General features: G+C 42.2%; 1 protein-coding gene across 1 annotated transcript in view; it reads left to right on the top strand.

Annotated features, from left to right (window-relative positions):
- Stk17b (serine/threonine kinase 17b) overlaps nt 1-15,931 on the top strand; it is a 28,244-nt gene extending 12,313 nt beyond the window's left edge. The window contains exons 3-8 of the mRNA XM_038315610.1: nt 725-937; nt 6,508-6,652; nt 8,050-8,176; nt 8,766-8,814; nt 9,868-10,047; nt 14,122-15,931. Of these exons, the coding sequence (XP_038171538.1) occupies nt 725-937; nt 6,508-6,652; nt 8,050-8,176; nt 8,766-8,814; nt 9,868-10,047; nt 14,122-14,404 (997 nt within the window). The 3' untranslated portion in view covers nt 14,405-15,931. The remainder of the gene's footprint in view (nt 1-724; nt 938-6,507; nt 6,653-8,049; nt 8,177-8,765; nt 8,815-9,867; nt 10,048-14,121) is intronic.
- The last annotated feature ends 1,213 nt before the right edge of the window (nt 15,932-17,144 follow it).

Here is a 17,144-nt window from a genome sequence, read left to right as displayed (position 1 = left end):
TTCTTGGCTTCCTAGTTTGTTACTAAACTCTACAAGGCAAGGTTTTATCCTAAAACCCTGAAAAAGAGGGTTTGCAATGGGCTTCGACCTGCTAAATGCTGTAATACATGCATGTAGCAGGAGGAGTAATCTTTGTGCTTTAACTTTGGGTAGGATGCTAAGGATTTCTGTTAGAGACATAAAAGCATTTGTACTTTCTTGGAAAGATTAGTGTGGCATTCCTGGGTATGCTTGTGCCAAACTGTTGATAACCCCGAATTTTGTTTTGTTTTGTTTTTCGAGACAAGGTTTCCCTGTAGTTTCTAGAGCCTGTCCTGGAACTAGCTCTTGTAGACCAGGCTGGCCTCGAACTCAGAGATCCACCTGCCTCTGTCTCCCAAGTACTGGGATTAAAGGCGTGCGCCACCACCGCCCGGCAACCCCAAATTTTCTTGAGTGATCAAAAAATGCATTTGAATAGACTCCATATCTCTTCATGTCTATTAGAAGCATGAAGTTGGTAGGGAAACAAAATTATCAGGTATGCTGAAATTGTGTCACACTAATACTAAAAATAAATTGATTATTCTGCTGAGATAGTCTTCTACATTTTATGTGGTAGCACTGTAGACTTTATAAAAGAACGTACGGTGTTTGATTCAGCTTATAGAGGAAAAAATGGCACAGATGTGAATGAATTCACTTTAAGTTGAAGATATGAAACCGCCCTTCTCTTTCTCTCTAGAGGAAAGTTTGCTGTTGTTAGACAATGTATATCAAAGTCTACGGGCCAAGAGTATGCTGCAAAATTTCTGAAGAAGAGGAGAAGGGGCCAGGATTGCCAGGCAGAGATTCTGCATGAGATAGCCGTGCTGGAGCTGGCCAGGGCCTGTCCCCACGTGATCAATCTGCATGAAGTCTATGAGACAGCAACCGAGATCATTCTGGTGTTAGAATAGTGAGTATGTGCGCTCTCAAGCACTTACGGTGATTATTGTGATTGGTAGAATGTGGTATGAAATGTCAGATAATAACAGTCTGACAAAATTTATAGATGCTTGTTAAAAAAATATTAGTTTATGTTTGTACACTTTTGACAAGACTAAATGTTTAGCTTCATACTTACATACCTAAACTAATTAACAAACAACATAATAATTTGGGAATATAGTTGCAAGAATTTGATTCCATAAATAGTACATAAATTGAGATTTTCTTCTAGAAAATAATGGTAAATAAAATCGAAGATTTTTATGGCTAAAAACTAAAACCAAACCTGTTTTAATAAAACATGCCTAAGAAAATGACTCAAGAAGAAGCTTGCCTGGAGATGTGCCTCCAGCATCACTAAGATGTGTATAGTGCGTACGATGTGACAGGAATGTCAGGAACCATGGCCAAAAGAGGGGAAAAAAATCTCTTGTTAGTAAAACACTGGGAACACCAAAATGCACAGTAATTGATGAGGTAGTGTGAATATTTGGCTCTACCGCCATGGCCTGCTGACGTACAGATTAACATCCAGTACAAACAATTAGAATTTTTTTGAAGATAAACACTGGAAAGAAATCAGGTAAATTAATACTGAGTTTATCTCAGGTTTTGATAGGTTTTAATAAAGTAATTATACTTTAATTAAATTTAATAAAGTATTTTATGCCAATTTAGCACAAACTATTAAAGAAAAGTACTATTTTAGAGAAAATAAGGCTACAAACTATAGTGGTTCTTTTTGCCTGCCAGTGTACATCGTTGCCCATTTAATTTGTAATTGTATTTGTCCTATTTTATTTGCACAGTTATGTGTCTATAGAGTGGTGTGTGTGTGTGTGTGTGTGTGTGTGTGTGTGTGTTTGTGTGTGTAGCACACAGCTTGTGGGGACCAGAGATAGAGTAGAGTTTAGCTGTCCTCCTCAGTTGGTCTCCACCTTATGTATCGAAGCAGGCGTTCACTGACCGAGAGCGCACCATTTCTGCTGCTCTGCCTAGCCTGCTGGCTCCTGAGAGTCCCTGGGCATTCCCCGCCTTGCCTTAGCATTGTAGGTGGGCCACCACACCTGCCTGCTGGTCAGGACTCGGTCCTCATGCTCCTGTGGCAAGCCTGTCACCTACTGAGTCTCCTCCCCAGCTGCCAGGGCTTTTATTTTAGTGTTTATGTTGTAAGGAAGTGGAGATTTGTTTATATAGTTTTTGAAAACCAATTGTTTTGTGGAAGGAAATAGATGTGACTAGAATTAACTTGTGAATGAAAGGGCTGCTTTCCTAAGGTTAAGCTGGCATGGGGTTTCCTGAGCAGCAAACAGGGTGTGCATCCCCAGAACCAGACCCCGTATGCTGCTTTCCTAAGGTTAAGCTGACATGGGGTTTCCTGAGCAGCGAACAGGGTGTGCATCCCCAGAACCAGACCCCGTATGCTGCTTTCCTAAGGTTAAGCTGGCATGGGGTTTCCTGAGCAGCGAACAGGGAGGGTGTGCATCCCCAGAACCAGACCCCGAAGGAAAGTCTATTCTAGAGCCGGCAGAGTAAGAGTAACAAGGAAGACTAGGATACCAACGCCATTTCAGATTTAATATAGTTTATGATGACTTTTGTCAAAGATTCTTAGTAGCCTTTCCTCTAAATAGAGCTACCTTCCTGTAAGCTATGGGAAAGGCAGCTAGCATAGGAACAAGTTAAGGAAAGGCTGGAGGGTGAGTACGTACAGGACCCTGACTGTGTCTGTCAATCCTGCTGGAGCTCAGGTGAAGCAGCAACAGAATCGCTCAGAAACACGATGCAGGTCATGCATAGCCTGTGTTTGCAGTCGGAAATGGGTCCCGAAACCTCTCCCAGTAACTTAGTAAAACTGTTGTGACCTCACTGCCTGGCTGAAATATAACGAGCTCTCAGCAAGTGTTTGAGTAGATTAGTACATTTAATCTCATAAAGTGGCTATGACTAAAATTTATTGCTAGGATTAGGGCTTAATTGTGTCTATCACTTTTGGGGTGGCAGCCACCCTGGGCGTTTTCATTTAATTCCAACAGTTTGGCCAGACAGATTCGCTGTAACAAGGAGACATCTGTCTTTTGTCTTACACAGTGAAAATGAAGTGGTGGAGTCTTTTACTCTGATAATTTACAGATTAAATTCCTACCACAAACCATCCCATGTACTCACGCTTATTTTACAAAATTCAAATCTCTGGAGACTTGGAAACACATACAGTTGACATTCACGTGTTCTTCACTCTGGTTCATCCGATGTTGACGCTGTGCCGGCTTCTCGGAGCCGCTGGAAGACTGCACGTGTTATTTCTCTCTTGCATACTACAGGGTTTCTTCTGAGAAATATGGTGCTTTTCTGTGTAACCAACATGAGCATCAGACATGAGAAAGTCAGCATGCATTAAGTAAAGTCATTCATAGTCCACATTTAAATGTTTTTCACTGTCTCCAAAATGTTTTATAAGAACTGTTTTTTTTTTCCAGTTCAGGATCCAGTTAAGATGATTGTAGTTATATTTACTTACAAAGTCTCTTTAATCATTCTGTTTTTATAAAATTGACTTTGGGGGTGGTGAATGTATATATTTGTCAGAGGAAATGTCACTTTTTCTAGGTTTGTCTTACTGTATCCCCATCATTAGATTTTAACATGCTTGGCAAGGACATAGCGTGGATGATAATGTGCACCTCTTAGCGCGGCACATCAGGTGGCATCAGCATCAGCTGGTTTTGTTAAATCTGGAGACGAGCGAGGCATCCGCCAGTTCTCCCGTTCGTTATAAAGGGACGGCCTCCCTTTGCAGTTGTCACTGATCTGAGTGATGGCCTAGTAAATACCCTTCCTCTTGACAGACATTCCTCCGGAGGTCCAGGGGTCCTTGGCGTGCTTGCTGGCCTTAGCAGCTACCGTGGATGTCAGGACGTGCTCCTTTCTAATCCCATTATTCTCTCTACATGTATTTACGTAAATTATGTATTTACATTTATTTAAGCTGGTGTTCTTCTGATAAGAGTGTTCCTTTCCCCTTTCTCACTATGTTTTCATAGTTTCATTGAACTGTTAGTTAGCTAGCATCAAGTAAAGGCAGCTCATTATGATCAAAAGTGAGCCTAATCAGCTTCTTCCATGATTTTCCTTCATGCCAAGTTTATCAAAGATTGACATTTGTCAGGTAGGCTTTAGATCTCCATCCCGTTCTGTCTGATGAGATTGAGTTAGTGTCTGAAGACTTCTGGCCCTTCACACTAAGATCCCTTGAGCCTTCCCCAGCTGAACCAGGTCAGCCCACTCTGCGTGATGCTCTGGGTGGTATCTGGCAATTCAGAATAAACCTGCTAATAGCACACCTAGCAGCAAGTGACAAGATTCCCCCTCTCTTGTTGGGCTGTTCTTTTAAACTAAAGTATTGCCCGCTATGGCATGTTTTCAGAGAGTCAGAGTTACAGGCTTAGGTTAGGTGCATTTGCTTCTGTTTATATTCAGTGTTGGGATTTCATTTAAGAAGAAAACCTCTTTATTAAAAATCATTTTAACTATAAAAAAGGTATGTACAATTTAAACTCAGACATGTCAAAACGTTTGGCGCTTGTGTGTGCGTGCATGTGCGTGTGTTGATGGGTAGGGGTTGTAAGCACCTGCTGTTTTGCTCTGCCATGTCTCCATGGATGGCTAATTCCCAGAGGACTCCATGGATGGCTCACCGCGTTATTCAGCATGTCTTCCACAGATGGCTTCATTTGTGGAAGTGGAGCTTCTGATAAATTCCTGGGAGTTGATTGCTGGCTCAAAGAATAAATGCATGTCTAACTATATATACGATGTCTGAATCCCCCATGATCATTTTAAAAAGTACTTTTTTGAGTTACTGCATTTGCTGACTATATAAATACACATAAAACTTCCTTTAGCAATTAATATAGCTAGGAATTCTTTTGAGTTCTATTGTGTTTTTGTATTTTAGTGTTTTGTCTCAATCCAAACCTTTTTTTTAAAACCAGTTTACTTTTGTAAATCAAAGTGGGGGTCTTCTAATTACCTTATCACTCGTAAGTTTTAGATCTTATTTTTATCGAAACACATAGCCCACATAAAAGTATTGCCTTCCAAATAAATGTATCAGTGACTGTCCAGTCCTCTCTTTGGCTGCTTGAATAAATCAATAAATGCTGCTTTGTTGCGGTGGTCTTGTTGCATCTCTTTAGGAATTAGGGTTCTGAGAATAGACAAGTCACCACATCCCCACTTTGCCCACACTGAGTGCTTTAAAAGTATGTGTGCAGGCAATGGGGAGAATACCTTCAAAAAGTAATAAGGGGAATGTGTTCTCTAAACGGCCACATGAAGTGTTTAGTGCTGAGTTTTGAGCAAACTAAAATTGATTATGGCATAAACTGATTAGTTTTTTGAAGCCTATGAGACAAAAGCTGCCCTTGAGACAGAGCAGCCTGAAGAGGGAGTTGCTGTAATTAACAAGCAGTAACTGCAGGTATGCAGGACAGAGATGAGACACGGGTTTTGTTAGGAAGTTACAAAGTTCTGTCCATTGAGTGTAGCACTGTAAAAGATCATTGTGAAAGTCCGCTGTGCTAGCTAATTTAGCAACAGCCAGAATACGCAGTCTTGATTTTTGTGGCACCCCCCACAAGTACCTGCTGGCCCGTGTCTTGCTTCCTGTAGTTTTCGGAGTTCGTGGTGCAGTGCCTAGCGCCAAGTTCTGAGGACTTGTGTGTCGTCTCTGGATTTTCACCTTCTTAGAACTGCATCGCAGTATCATGATTGCTAATCTCATCTTGGTGCCGCTGCAGGAATGCAGTTAGGCCACTCTAGTTTGGAGTGGCATTTTTAGTTACAGTAAATAGTGTAACCAGCAAGGGAGGGTAAATGTGTGTTGCCATCTAAACATGGCTTCCTACTCCTTCCTCCAGAGACCTCGGGGAACTGCGTGGGAAGAAGAGGCTAGTATATTAAATATTCCTGAGTATAAACTTATTTCTTTTTCCAGATTGCAGTTTTCCTATATTGCCTTCCCATGACTGGTTTTGTAGTTTAATAATTGGGAAATGTCTGGTACTTACATTGCCTTTATCATGATACCTCAAGTCGGACAATACAGTTAGTTTTTGTGAATGTTCAAAAGGTTTTGGTGAGTGGGGTAGGATGGAGTGGGGTGTGTGTCACTGTTGAGTGGGTAGGATGGAGTGGAGTCTGTCATTGGCACCTTCAGACATGTTCCTTACCAGCGGATGTTTTTTCCTATGTTATCATAAACCAAGTGTCAGCAGCAAATTCTCATGGTTTTCGTTGGCATGCTGTGTGCAGATTAATCCGTGACAGCTTACAGCGGCAGTGTAAAGTATTGGTGCTTGAAACTTAGGTTTGAGATCACCATACCCTATATACAACCTCTTTCTTAGTCTTGACAGCCTTGGAGACGCTATACAAGCTGGACGTTTACATGAGCATTTGCTTAATGGGTATACAATCCTTAAAGGTTATTTTTAGATAAATGATTTTAATAGTTCTATTTGAATTTTCTTTCAGTGCTGCAGGTGGAGAAATTTTCAACCTGTGTTTACCGGAGGTGGCGGAAATGGTATCTGAAAATGATGTTATCAGGCTCATTAAACAAATACTTGAAGGAGTGTATTATCTACATCAGAATAACATTGTTCACCTTGACTTAAAGGTATGGTAACGTGATTTAAACTAACCTGGCTGTTCTTTCTCTGTCCTTGGTAGCTCAGTGTCAGGCTGGCATTGGTAGAAACAGGGCCTGTCACGGTCCTCCAGACCCGTGGGTGCCTCTGCCTGGGTCGGGCTGCATTGGCCTTTGCTTTGTACTGAGTCAGGAGAGGCTGCCTGTGTGCTAAGCGTGAATCATACCACCTAAAATCCACCACCCAACATGTAATCCGTCCATCCTGCTCCAAGGCACATCTCGGATATTGCCTGGCTCCTCCTCCCTTAGAAGTGATTGGTCCTGATGACTGTCTGATCACCCCCCCCCCCCTGTTCCTCATCCCTCTGCTTCTGCATCTCACTCCCCTTCTCTGAGGTGTCATGTGGTCTGTCTCTGTCATTTAGTCAGAGTTCTCGCCCAGTCGGTCCCCAGAGCCATGGTCTATCTTTCCTGCACAGCCACTCCCAGGCCTTGTAGTCCGAAGAACACGTTTGTTATCCCCTGGATTCTCTCTGTCTTTACAGTTGGCCTGCATGAGCCTTTGGCTTCCTCTGCCACCTTCATAATATAATTCCAAAATCGGTGCCTAGCATAACCCAGACCTGTCTCTAATTTCCAACTCTTTTTCCACCTGTGGATTCTGTACCATTTGAAAGTTCTATAAATTTAAATGTATATTGCCCAGCTCTTTATCCTGTCCCCTTAAAAACAAAGCAAAACGAAGACAAAAACCACATTTTTAATTTGTTTCCCTGAGGAGGGGGAGGAAGTTTTTATCATCTGGCCTCCCTGCCCTTTCTCCTGTAGTCACGTGGTTGGGAAAGGGCAGCATAGTAAGTGCCGGGATGATTACCTGTGAATCTGTTTGGTTTTTGTCCCGCGTAATGCTTATTGTGTAGGCATGCACCTCGGGACAGTCAGGCCCAGCTCGTCCAGGACCGTCCACTGTAGACAACCATGTTCTATACAGTTCTATAGCCCTGGACATGGATGTGCGTGTAACTCCTGCATGCCTACCCTGCCGTCTCACACAGTACCTTTCTCATTGACAGACTCCGCGTGAGCATCGTCTCTACTGCCAGGACTGCATGTTTGCGTGTGTGCGTGCGTGTGTGTGTGTGTGTGTGTGTGTGTGTGCTCATCACTTGAACTTTTTGTGGGCAGAATTCAGTGCTCTTGTCTTTATAACTACATAGTCCATAGTCATAGTCAGCCCAGCATCCACACGGAAACTCCTTCTTGGCTATCTTTTACTTTCTTCATCATTGAATGGGGCTCCTCCTGACTGGCAGTCCAGTGGTGCTGGCTGAAGAGCTGAGCGGCAGGGGAGACTCACTCACCCTCAGTCTGGGACAAGCCCCCTTTACTGTGCATTGCTGATCTCCTTCGTGTGCTCTATTTAGCCGCAGAATATACTACTGAGCAGTATATACCCACTTGGAGACATAAAGATTGTAGATTTTGGAATGTCTCGAAAAATTGGGAATGCGTGTGAACTTCGAGAAATCATGGGAACACCTGAATACTTAGGTAAGAAATGCATTTTATTTTTATATCATTTTGAAATGTGTAAAGATACCTATTTAAAGCTATATTTATGATGGAGATGGAGCTAACTCATATGGTAGAGTGCTTACTTAGCACCCAAAACAAACAGAAAAATCCTCACGTATTTTAGATTACACAATACTAGGATTCAGAAAGTTTAATGCATTCAGATTTGGTTATGACTCATTAATGAGTGTCAGTGAATACAGAAACGTGTTAAACATTTGGAACAGCTCGCAGAACATTGGCTACGTGCAAAAGTGTGTGTTTATACTTTGTATGCGGGAGAAAAGTATAGTGTGTGTTTATACTGACTTTGTATGTAGGGAGAAAGGCGTAAAAGGGAAATCAGTAGCACATAGGCAGAAAGCAGAGGAGAGAAACAGAAGCACTTCTTCATGGCATTTCCCCGTACCCGCTGTGCATAGTCTCAAAATAATTGACGCCCCACTGCATTCCTGTTAGCGTTCTCTTACTCTGCCTTCCATCACCAAATCAAGTTGTAATTTAATGTAAGGTGATTATTTTGTTTTCAAGTTTGCCCGTGTTGAGTCTTAATTTTCTCTTTCAGCTCCAGAAATCCTCAACTATGACCCCATTACCACCGCGACAGATATGTGGTGAGTCTATTGGTTATCTAGACACCAGACACCATCCTTCAAACTGCATAATAGATAGTTAGCTTTTTATAAAAGCAGTTTTAGTATTAAGAAGAAGGCTTTCTGTCAAAGATTCTATTCCAAAGAGGTCACTGAAGACATTTTACCTGCCTGTCCTTCTCAGTGAGCTCTTGAGCCAGAGGTGCAGAGATAGAAACTCCCCTCTCCGGTCACCTCAGTTGAGTAAGAGCTAGGAAGCCTCAGTGACACACTCTCAGGAAGCTGGCTGGCGTGTCAGTCAGAGCCTGGCGTGACTCTGCCTAGCTGTGCAAGTCTAGAAGGGATTGGCACGGTATTTGCTGAGCAGGAGGCGGTCAGGTGCACACAGAAGCTCAGTTTATGGTTCACCTGGTTCACTTCTAGGGAATTGTGGGTTTGCAGCTGTCTCAGAGAGACCTGACGGGGCAGCACCAGGGTGGGCAATGGAATTTCTGTTGCCACAGCAGACCGACTGACTGAACTTAGCCTTACTCCCCTGATTCTTTGAATCCTACAGGTTTGCAACGATACAAAGATCTGATTACTGATACGTGTGTAAAGTTTGCTGTGTTGTCTTGCTCTAGCTCCTGGCCAGCCTTGTCCTTAACATATTTACATTGGAAAGTTTTGCCCTTCCAACCTTGGGCTTTGCCAAACTGGCAGACTGAGTTTGCACAAAACCCTGGCTACATCATTATTGTGTGATTGGACAGACTTAAAAATGCAGCTGTCTTGTGTTCCCATCACGTGTCTATACTGAAGGTTGTATAGATTATAGATAAAATAATACTTTCATTAGATTATGTTGATATTATATGTAACATATATGTGGACTCTCTGTTTTCTTTGTGAGGCCAATGGAAGTAATGTAACTATTTTAGGTTTTATAATACAGTAATCTCTAGAAGCAATTTAAGTCTTTTTTTAACTGCCAGTTTTGAGGACAGGAACTTGTGTACTATTAATTGTATTATCTATAAATATTGTTAAATTAATAGACCTTTTAAGTTTTCTTCTCCCTCATCTGTTTTTCAGGAATATTGGCGTAATAGCATATATGTTGTTAACTCATACATCACCATTTGTAGGAGAAGATAATCAAGAAACATACCTGAATATTTCTCAAGTTAACGTAGATTATTCAGAAGAAACTTTCTCCTCAGTTTCACAGCTGGCCACAGACTTCATCCAGACCCTCCTAGTAAAGAATCCAGAGTAAGTAAAGCTGTTAGTTAGATGTTTGTTACAAAACAAATGACATGTCCCTATTGAGAAAGGTGCAGTCGACACAAAATGCAAGGAACATTTGTCTTGCACCATGTTTGCAGACCACGGTGGGCGCATGGAAGCTGAAGGGAACTGCCAGGAAAGCGGGCAGGGGTACGGGGAAGAGAGGGACGGGAATCTCAGTAATAAAACTATTTTGTGCATGTATGGAATTGTTATTGTGAACCGTTTTTGTGAAATTTGAAATGCTAGGAAAGTAAAAACAAACTGACGTCACAAGAAAGGTGATTCTAAACTTATACAAAGTCTGTTCAGATTTCTGGTATAGTGATAGAGAGTTGATATGAAAGACAATTAAATAACTAATATGCAACTCTAAGCAAAAAAGCACACAACAGGAAGTTTAGAATGAAGGGGGATTTGACTGAATCTTTGCTCAACCAGCTCCTCATCCTTGGCTCACTATGATGAGCCCTGAATGTTTGTAGTTAAGTAAGTCTGTGGCATACGGGCACAAGTTACCAATGGCGAAATCTTAAAGGATTAGAAGAATGTGCAAATTTTGATGGCTTAGAAGAAAAAAAAAACTCAGGGTCATAGAGTATCTTTCACCCTAGCATATGCTGAAAATGCAATGCATCATGGGGTTTACTGGAGAAAGGACTTGATCATTGGCAGTTTCAAGGCAAGGAGAGGCCCCGCTCTTCTTCAAGAAGGCTGGCTTGTGTCCTGGGGCCGGTGGACTCACTCTGCAGACTTCTGTTGTTGGCAGTTAACCTCCTGCAGGACTCAGTTTCTTTATCTTTGAGAGGAAAAAACAAAACAACAACAACAAAAACAGCTTTCTGAATGTTTTGCTAGATGAATTTGAATCCAGACAACTCTTGTTTGGTAATTTTGGACATGAATGCTTATTTCATATAAAGAATTATATTGTGGGTTGTCTATAAGCCATTTTTGTTTTCTTAAGTAGACTTTGCCTATAGTCTCTCTAATGAGCATATTACTAGTTTAATTATGAAAGACTGTATACAAAAACAAAAGACCAGAAATAGCTACCAAATGGTTTTTATTGAGCCTTTGGGTTCACAGGTGTTTCTCTTTTTGAACAATAGAAAGCGATTTTCAGACCCAGAGTATTTGGTGAACATCACTGAAGACTGTCTTTTCAGGATTTAGCAGTTGCTATTTGTTGTTTTTTTTTTTTTTGTTTGTTTTTGTTTTTGTTTCTTAAGACAGGGTTTCTCTGTGTAGCTCTGGCTGTCCTGGAATTCGCTCTGTAGACCAGGCTGGCCTCGAACTCCCGAGCACTGGGATTACTCAGCGGCAGTAACTATTTTTAAGAGCAGAAACTAAATGCAGAAAATAAATTCCAGATTTACAGTTTCTCCAGAGGCTTTCTAAATTGAAGGGCTTTAGTAAATTCACTAACATGTGTTTGCTTGGCCGGCACTTGCTTCAAGCTCGACTGGATTCCCATTTGTTCTCTGACATATTTACTGTTTAGCATAGGTTAGGTTGAGGCGTCTGCACCCCAGTTTTCCTCTCAGCTGTCGTGAAAAGCACATCTTCATGCATAAAGGGAATCTCCCCATAAGCAGACGTTAGGCCTGGAGGTGAGGAGGAAATGCTCTGTCTAATCCTCTCAATTCTGTGTTTTCGGGTAGTAGTGAACCACACAGTATTTAAGCATTTTGCTTACTAGCTGCATCCACACATATATTTCAGCTGAACTGACCAGTTTAACTTCAGAAAAGAATGAATGTCTTAGTTAGGGTTTCTACCATGATCACGGCAACTCCTATAAAGGAAACATTTAATTGAGGTGGCAGCTGATAATTTCAGAGGTTCAGTCCATCATCATGGTGGGGAGTATGCAGCATGCAGGCAGACATGGTGCTAGAGAAGTCTACACCTTTGGTCCACAGACAACAGGAAGTAAACTGAGACACCAGGTGCTATCTTGAGCATTTATGAGACCTCAAAGTCTGCCCCACATGACACGCTTCCTCCAACAAGGCCACACCTCCCAATAGTCCCAGTCCTTTGTGGGGACATTTTATTTCAAACCTATTTTTATTTCTAAGTGATCCTTAGAAAATAAAGCACGCATTTATTCTGTAATAAAGGATATCTAAAAATTAAGTGCAACAATCAGTCATAATCATTCACTAATGTTTTCTCTGAGATTTATAGAAACATTTTTTTTTTGTATTGCCTTACACAAATGTGAATTCATGGGCTGAGGGTGAAGCCAGATGGTAGAATTCCCTCATTTGTGTAAGGCCATGGCATTGGTTCCCACCACTGAAAACTAGTATGTAAACAAAGATTAAAGAAGAAAGGTCTAAAAGTTCAAAAAAGTTCATCCTGGATACTATAAATGCTTGTTTTCCATAGTCTTCTAAAAGATACTGGTATTATTTATTGCATATTAGAAGTATTGGGAGGACACATAAAACCATATTGCAAAATATAAAACAGAAATTCCTGCTCTGGAGAATCAACCTAGTTTCTGGAAGGCATTTCCTTAGTGTTCACCAGGTTGCTGTTTACAACATCAAGGTCTTGGAAGCACCAGCAGGGTCTTGTTAAACAGACTGTGGAGGACCAGGGTGGAAGAGTGACGTATGGAGAGAGATACTTAAGTTGTATTGTCTACTTTGAGTTACTACCTCGCTCAGAGTGGCTGTCATAGAAAATCTGATAACTCTCATGCTGGAGAGCATGTGAGGAAAGAGGAATCCTAGTCACTGTTTGTGAGACTGCAAATCAGTAGTCATTAAGCAAATTAACTTGTAGGTTCTCTAAAATTCAAAAGAAATTATTATATGACCCAGAGGGACTCTATGTCCTACCACAGAGATGTTGGTATACCCATGATTATTGGTGCTTTATTTATAATAGCAAGGAAACAGAGCCAGTCAGTAGATGAATAAATAGTGAAAATGGACAAAATATACAAAATGAAATATTATCCAGTTGTAAAGAAAAATCATGAAATTTGTAGGAAATGAAGTTGGAAAGTATAATATTAAGGAGGTGCCTAAAACTAGCAGAAGAAACCTCCAATGTTCTCCCTCATATGTGGATCTTAGGCTATAATATAGGCATATATATGTAGACAGCTCCAAGTGTAGGTATAGTGTAACATCTAGAAAGGAGACCAAGGCAGGGTGACGTTAAGTTATGAAGAAGGTCGGAATGCAGGCTGAAAGACACAGGAGTCACGGAAGAGCATAGAATGCCAGTTGTTTTTCTAGTGGCAACTCTGCCACGGGCTTCTTTTCCGCGTGTGTGGTGGATAAGTGCATGCAAGTGGAATTGACAGAGAAAGTGGGAACCAGTGCAGCCCCATGGCTTCACTGCCACCCTAACTGTGGAGAAGCCGCTGAGACGCACGGGCTGCAACTGGGCAAGTGTTTGAGTGGCTGCTTAGTCTGTTGTGAGCTCATTATAACAAAATGGTTTGTTTACTAAGAGTAAAGTGATGTATCATCAGGTGGGCGAGAAAGCAGCTGACAAAAATGATCATAGAGAAACTCTCTGGAGTTGACATAGAGAAAATAATCTTACTTCCTTAGAACGAGACTGTAGCCCACGCCTCCACCTGGCTGCCAGGCAGGGTCCATTGACGTCGCGGGTTAACACAGACCTTGCACTGCCGGGAAGAGAGGTTTCGCCCAGGACCTCGCAGTGCTGGCCACTTGTCTCTGCCGTGTAGGGCCGTGGCGAGATGGAGCATGACGAGCCATATGAGGAAGGCCCAGCCATGTTACCTCCTCCAGGGCAATGCATGACGCTGACAGCTTGGGGTCCCTCAGTGGTCTGTTAGAGGACAGTAATGATGCCTGTTTCCTAGGTTCCCTGGATTATTAAGTAATATGTTGAAGCATGTGAAATAGCCCCTAGCATATGCTTAAGCGGTGAATAAGAGTTAGCTGTGTCCACTGCACTGTTGGCTTTATGCTGTGTGCTGTCTCCATGTTCATGTAAAACGGATGGGAAGCCGTCTCCAGGTGCCTCTTGTGCTCACCTTTCCCGTTCTGCTTTCTGCCACAGGAAAAGACCCACAGCAGAGTCCTGCCTGTCTCATTCGTGGCTGCAGCAGTGGGACTTTGGAAGTTTGTTTCACCCCGAGGAGACTTCAGGTTCCTCTCCAGTTCAGGATCACACCCTCAGGTCCTCTGAAGACAGGACCCCCAAATCCTCCTGTAACGGAAGCTGTGGAGACCGGGAGGACAAGGAGAATATCCCCGAGGACAGCAGCATGATCTCTAAGCGATTCCGCTTTGATGACTCCTTGCCCAGTCCCCACGAGCTTGTTCCGGACGTGCTGTGCTAGCACTTTCCTCTGTGAGGCGTCTGGACTGGCGTGGAGGTTGAAAATCCTCTCTGTGTGAGATTGTCTCTTTAGCTTCGTGTGTGGTTGTTTATATCACCAGTGCACTTTCGCTTAGAAGAACAGAGGGAACCGTTTAAATGCTAGGTTTCTATTTGCCAGCATAGCAGTTCCTGTCCTGAAATTGTTTTACAGAGAAAAATATTTAAGTATATGACAAAAATGTAAATTGTGCATGTGAGTTCACATGCAACTAAAAGAATTCAAGTTCAGTTGAACTTATAAAATGTTTTACATATCAAGAAAAATGGGTTCTATTATGGCGAGTGAAGACCGGACGGAGTGGAAGCACTGGAATGTAATGGCTTCTCTAAGGGAGTCCTGTGCCGTGACTGTTGACGGACTTGGTCTGGGGCAGCAATGTCAAGTATAAACCACACTGTGTACGGAGACGGTGCTTATTAGTAATGCGCCAGAGATATTTACAATTGGAAGTGCTTCCCATTTACCAATAACTTGAAACTGTGTAAGATTTCCTTTGTGTACGGTATGCTCCATGAGAGGGCCTGTCAGAGCAGAGAGGAAGCGGGGCTGATCCAGGCTGTTTCTCTGCAAGCCGAAGCAAAACATGGCATCATTTTCCAACTCCAGTGTGTTTTGCACACTCATCGTACATCAGATCTAGCAAAGGTCTGGAAGATGGGAATGTGTGGTTTGCAAATAAGAAAGGTCCTCCTCATCCTCTAGAACTACCAGAGTAGAGAATTGGGAAAAGCCAATGTGTTCTCATTTCAGTTAGCTAGACACACTCATAAAGGGAAGTGTTAAGCCCAGGCAGCTCACTTAGTGTTGGGTATCTCCTGAGTCTGAGAACAAGCCCGCCATTTAGAGTCTTCCACAAAAGTACCAGAGCATTGGTAGAACTGTTGGCACCTGAGTTCTTGGTAGGCAGCGTAAAACATTGTGGCTTAGGCATTGCTGGAGTTCTTCAGTGAAATTCCTAGTGAGTGAGGAGGCTTGACACGCAGCTATCTCCAGGGTCCGTGAATGTGTATGTGGCGTGTGTGTGCGTGTGTGCATGTGTGTCGTGTGTGTGTGTGGTTCTGCTGGAAACGACACAGATGAGCGTCTAGTGTTGAGTCCGTGGTCAGTAACTGTGCTCAGTCCTGATGGGAAGGGGCTTGGGGAATGCTCTGGTGACTTCCCATTTGTGCCTGTTAGAAGGTCTGTAATAATATGCTACTATAATAAACTCCATTGCCAAAAAACTTAATAAAAAGCCCATGTATTTCCACATTGAAGTGGGTTTAGTCTAACAATCTGTAAATTCTTGAAATTGTTAATAAATTCTGAGTTCTTTAGAAAACTTTATTTTAAATGAGCATCAGGTATTTGACTAAACATTAGTTCCTTCTGTCTTTGTCATCTTTAAAGGAAAAGTTGTGCTTTGTATATGTGTATGCATATGTGTATGTGAATAGTGTATGTATATATGTATAGATAGAGAAAATAGAGTCTTGGGTTGTTTTTTATTTTCATTTTTTATTTTTATTTTTTTGGTTTTTCGAGACAGGGTTTCTCTGTAGCTTTGGAGCCTGTCCTGGAACTAGCTCTTGTAGCCCAGGCTGGCCTCGAACTCACAGAGATCTGCCTGCCTCTGCCTCCCTAATGCTGGGATTAAAGGCGTGTTCCACTACCGCCTGGCCAAATAGAGTCTTTAAACATTCTTACATTAGACATTCTTTGCTTGTGTATTGTGCTCAACTCAGGTGCCAAAGGAACCCTCTTGTATGAATCATAAGATGCTTTCTGTAGGACGTCATCTGTTGGCCCAGTAAGCTAAACTCTGAAGATGCTGCATTTAACTCATGTGTCTAAAACTGAGGAGTTGATAAACCATTGATTGCTTGTGTATTTTCCACCAGTATTAATTCAGGTGAAGTCGTTAGTCAAATCATAAGGAAGGATTGTGGTTACTTTCCCAACAGGTAACATCTTATTGTAAAACTTTAAAAAGTATTATGCCAGACCACAAGAGTAAACATTTGAAGTTTTAATTTTAAGCCACTTGTTTAAAAATCTCTTTTTATTGTCTTTCTTTTTCTGGGGAATTCTGAGATGGTTTGCCTGTTCTCCTTAGTTAAGGGGCCACCAATCTGTAAACTCCCACACCTTTTCTTGAGATGTTGTTTATTGTAAAACAGTAGCTAGTGGTTATACACAGAATATAAAAACGGTCTTTCCATAAAGGTGAATTTAAGTATTTCCTGTGTTGAAATCTGGAAATAAATGTCTTTTGAGAGAATCTGTCTGAAAATGCCTTAGTTTTTCCTCTTCTCCCTGCAAGACTGAAGAACCAGTCTATCAAGAGCAGACCATGTGATGGTGTCTCTCTTGCTCAAGTAGGAGTTGGTGAGCCCCTCCGAGAATCAGCTCACACACCTGAGGAGAGCTGCCGACGTATGATAGCTCGTGAAACTCAGATTGCTGTTTCGGGTGGATCTGGGTGGCTGGGATTTTGGAACTGCTGGTGCATCAAAGGCATTTGAGGGCTCTCCGTTTGTGACTGAGGTGGTGTTGATCCCGTTATTCATGATGTTAACAGCCACAGTCCTTCTGAAGTCCCCACCCTTGCAGAGTTCTGAAGCTTTGCTCCCCAGGAAACGCAGCAGCCTGCTTCTGTAACCTCTGCTTGTAACCTTCTTCTTTGGCAGCCAGTCGGCATACAGCCTCACTCACCTGT

The sequence above is a fragment of the Arvicola amphibius genome, chromosome 18 (assembly GCF_903992535.2).
Source record: "Arvicola amphibius chromosome 18, mArvAmp1.2, whole genome shotgun sequence".
NCBI lineage: Eukaryota > Metazoa > Chordata > Mammalia > Rodentia > Cricetidae > Arvicola > Arvicola amphibius.
This window is presented reverse-complemented; position numbering and strand designations above follow the sequence as displayed.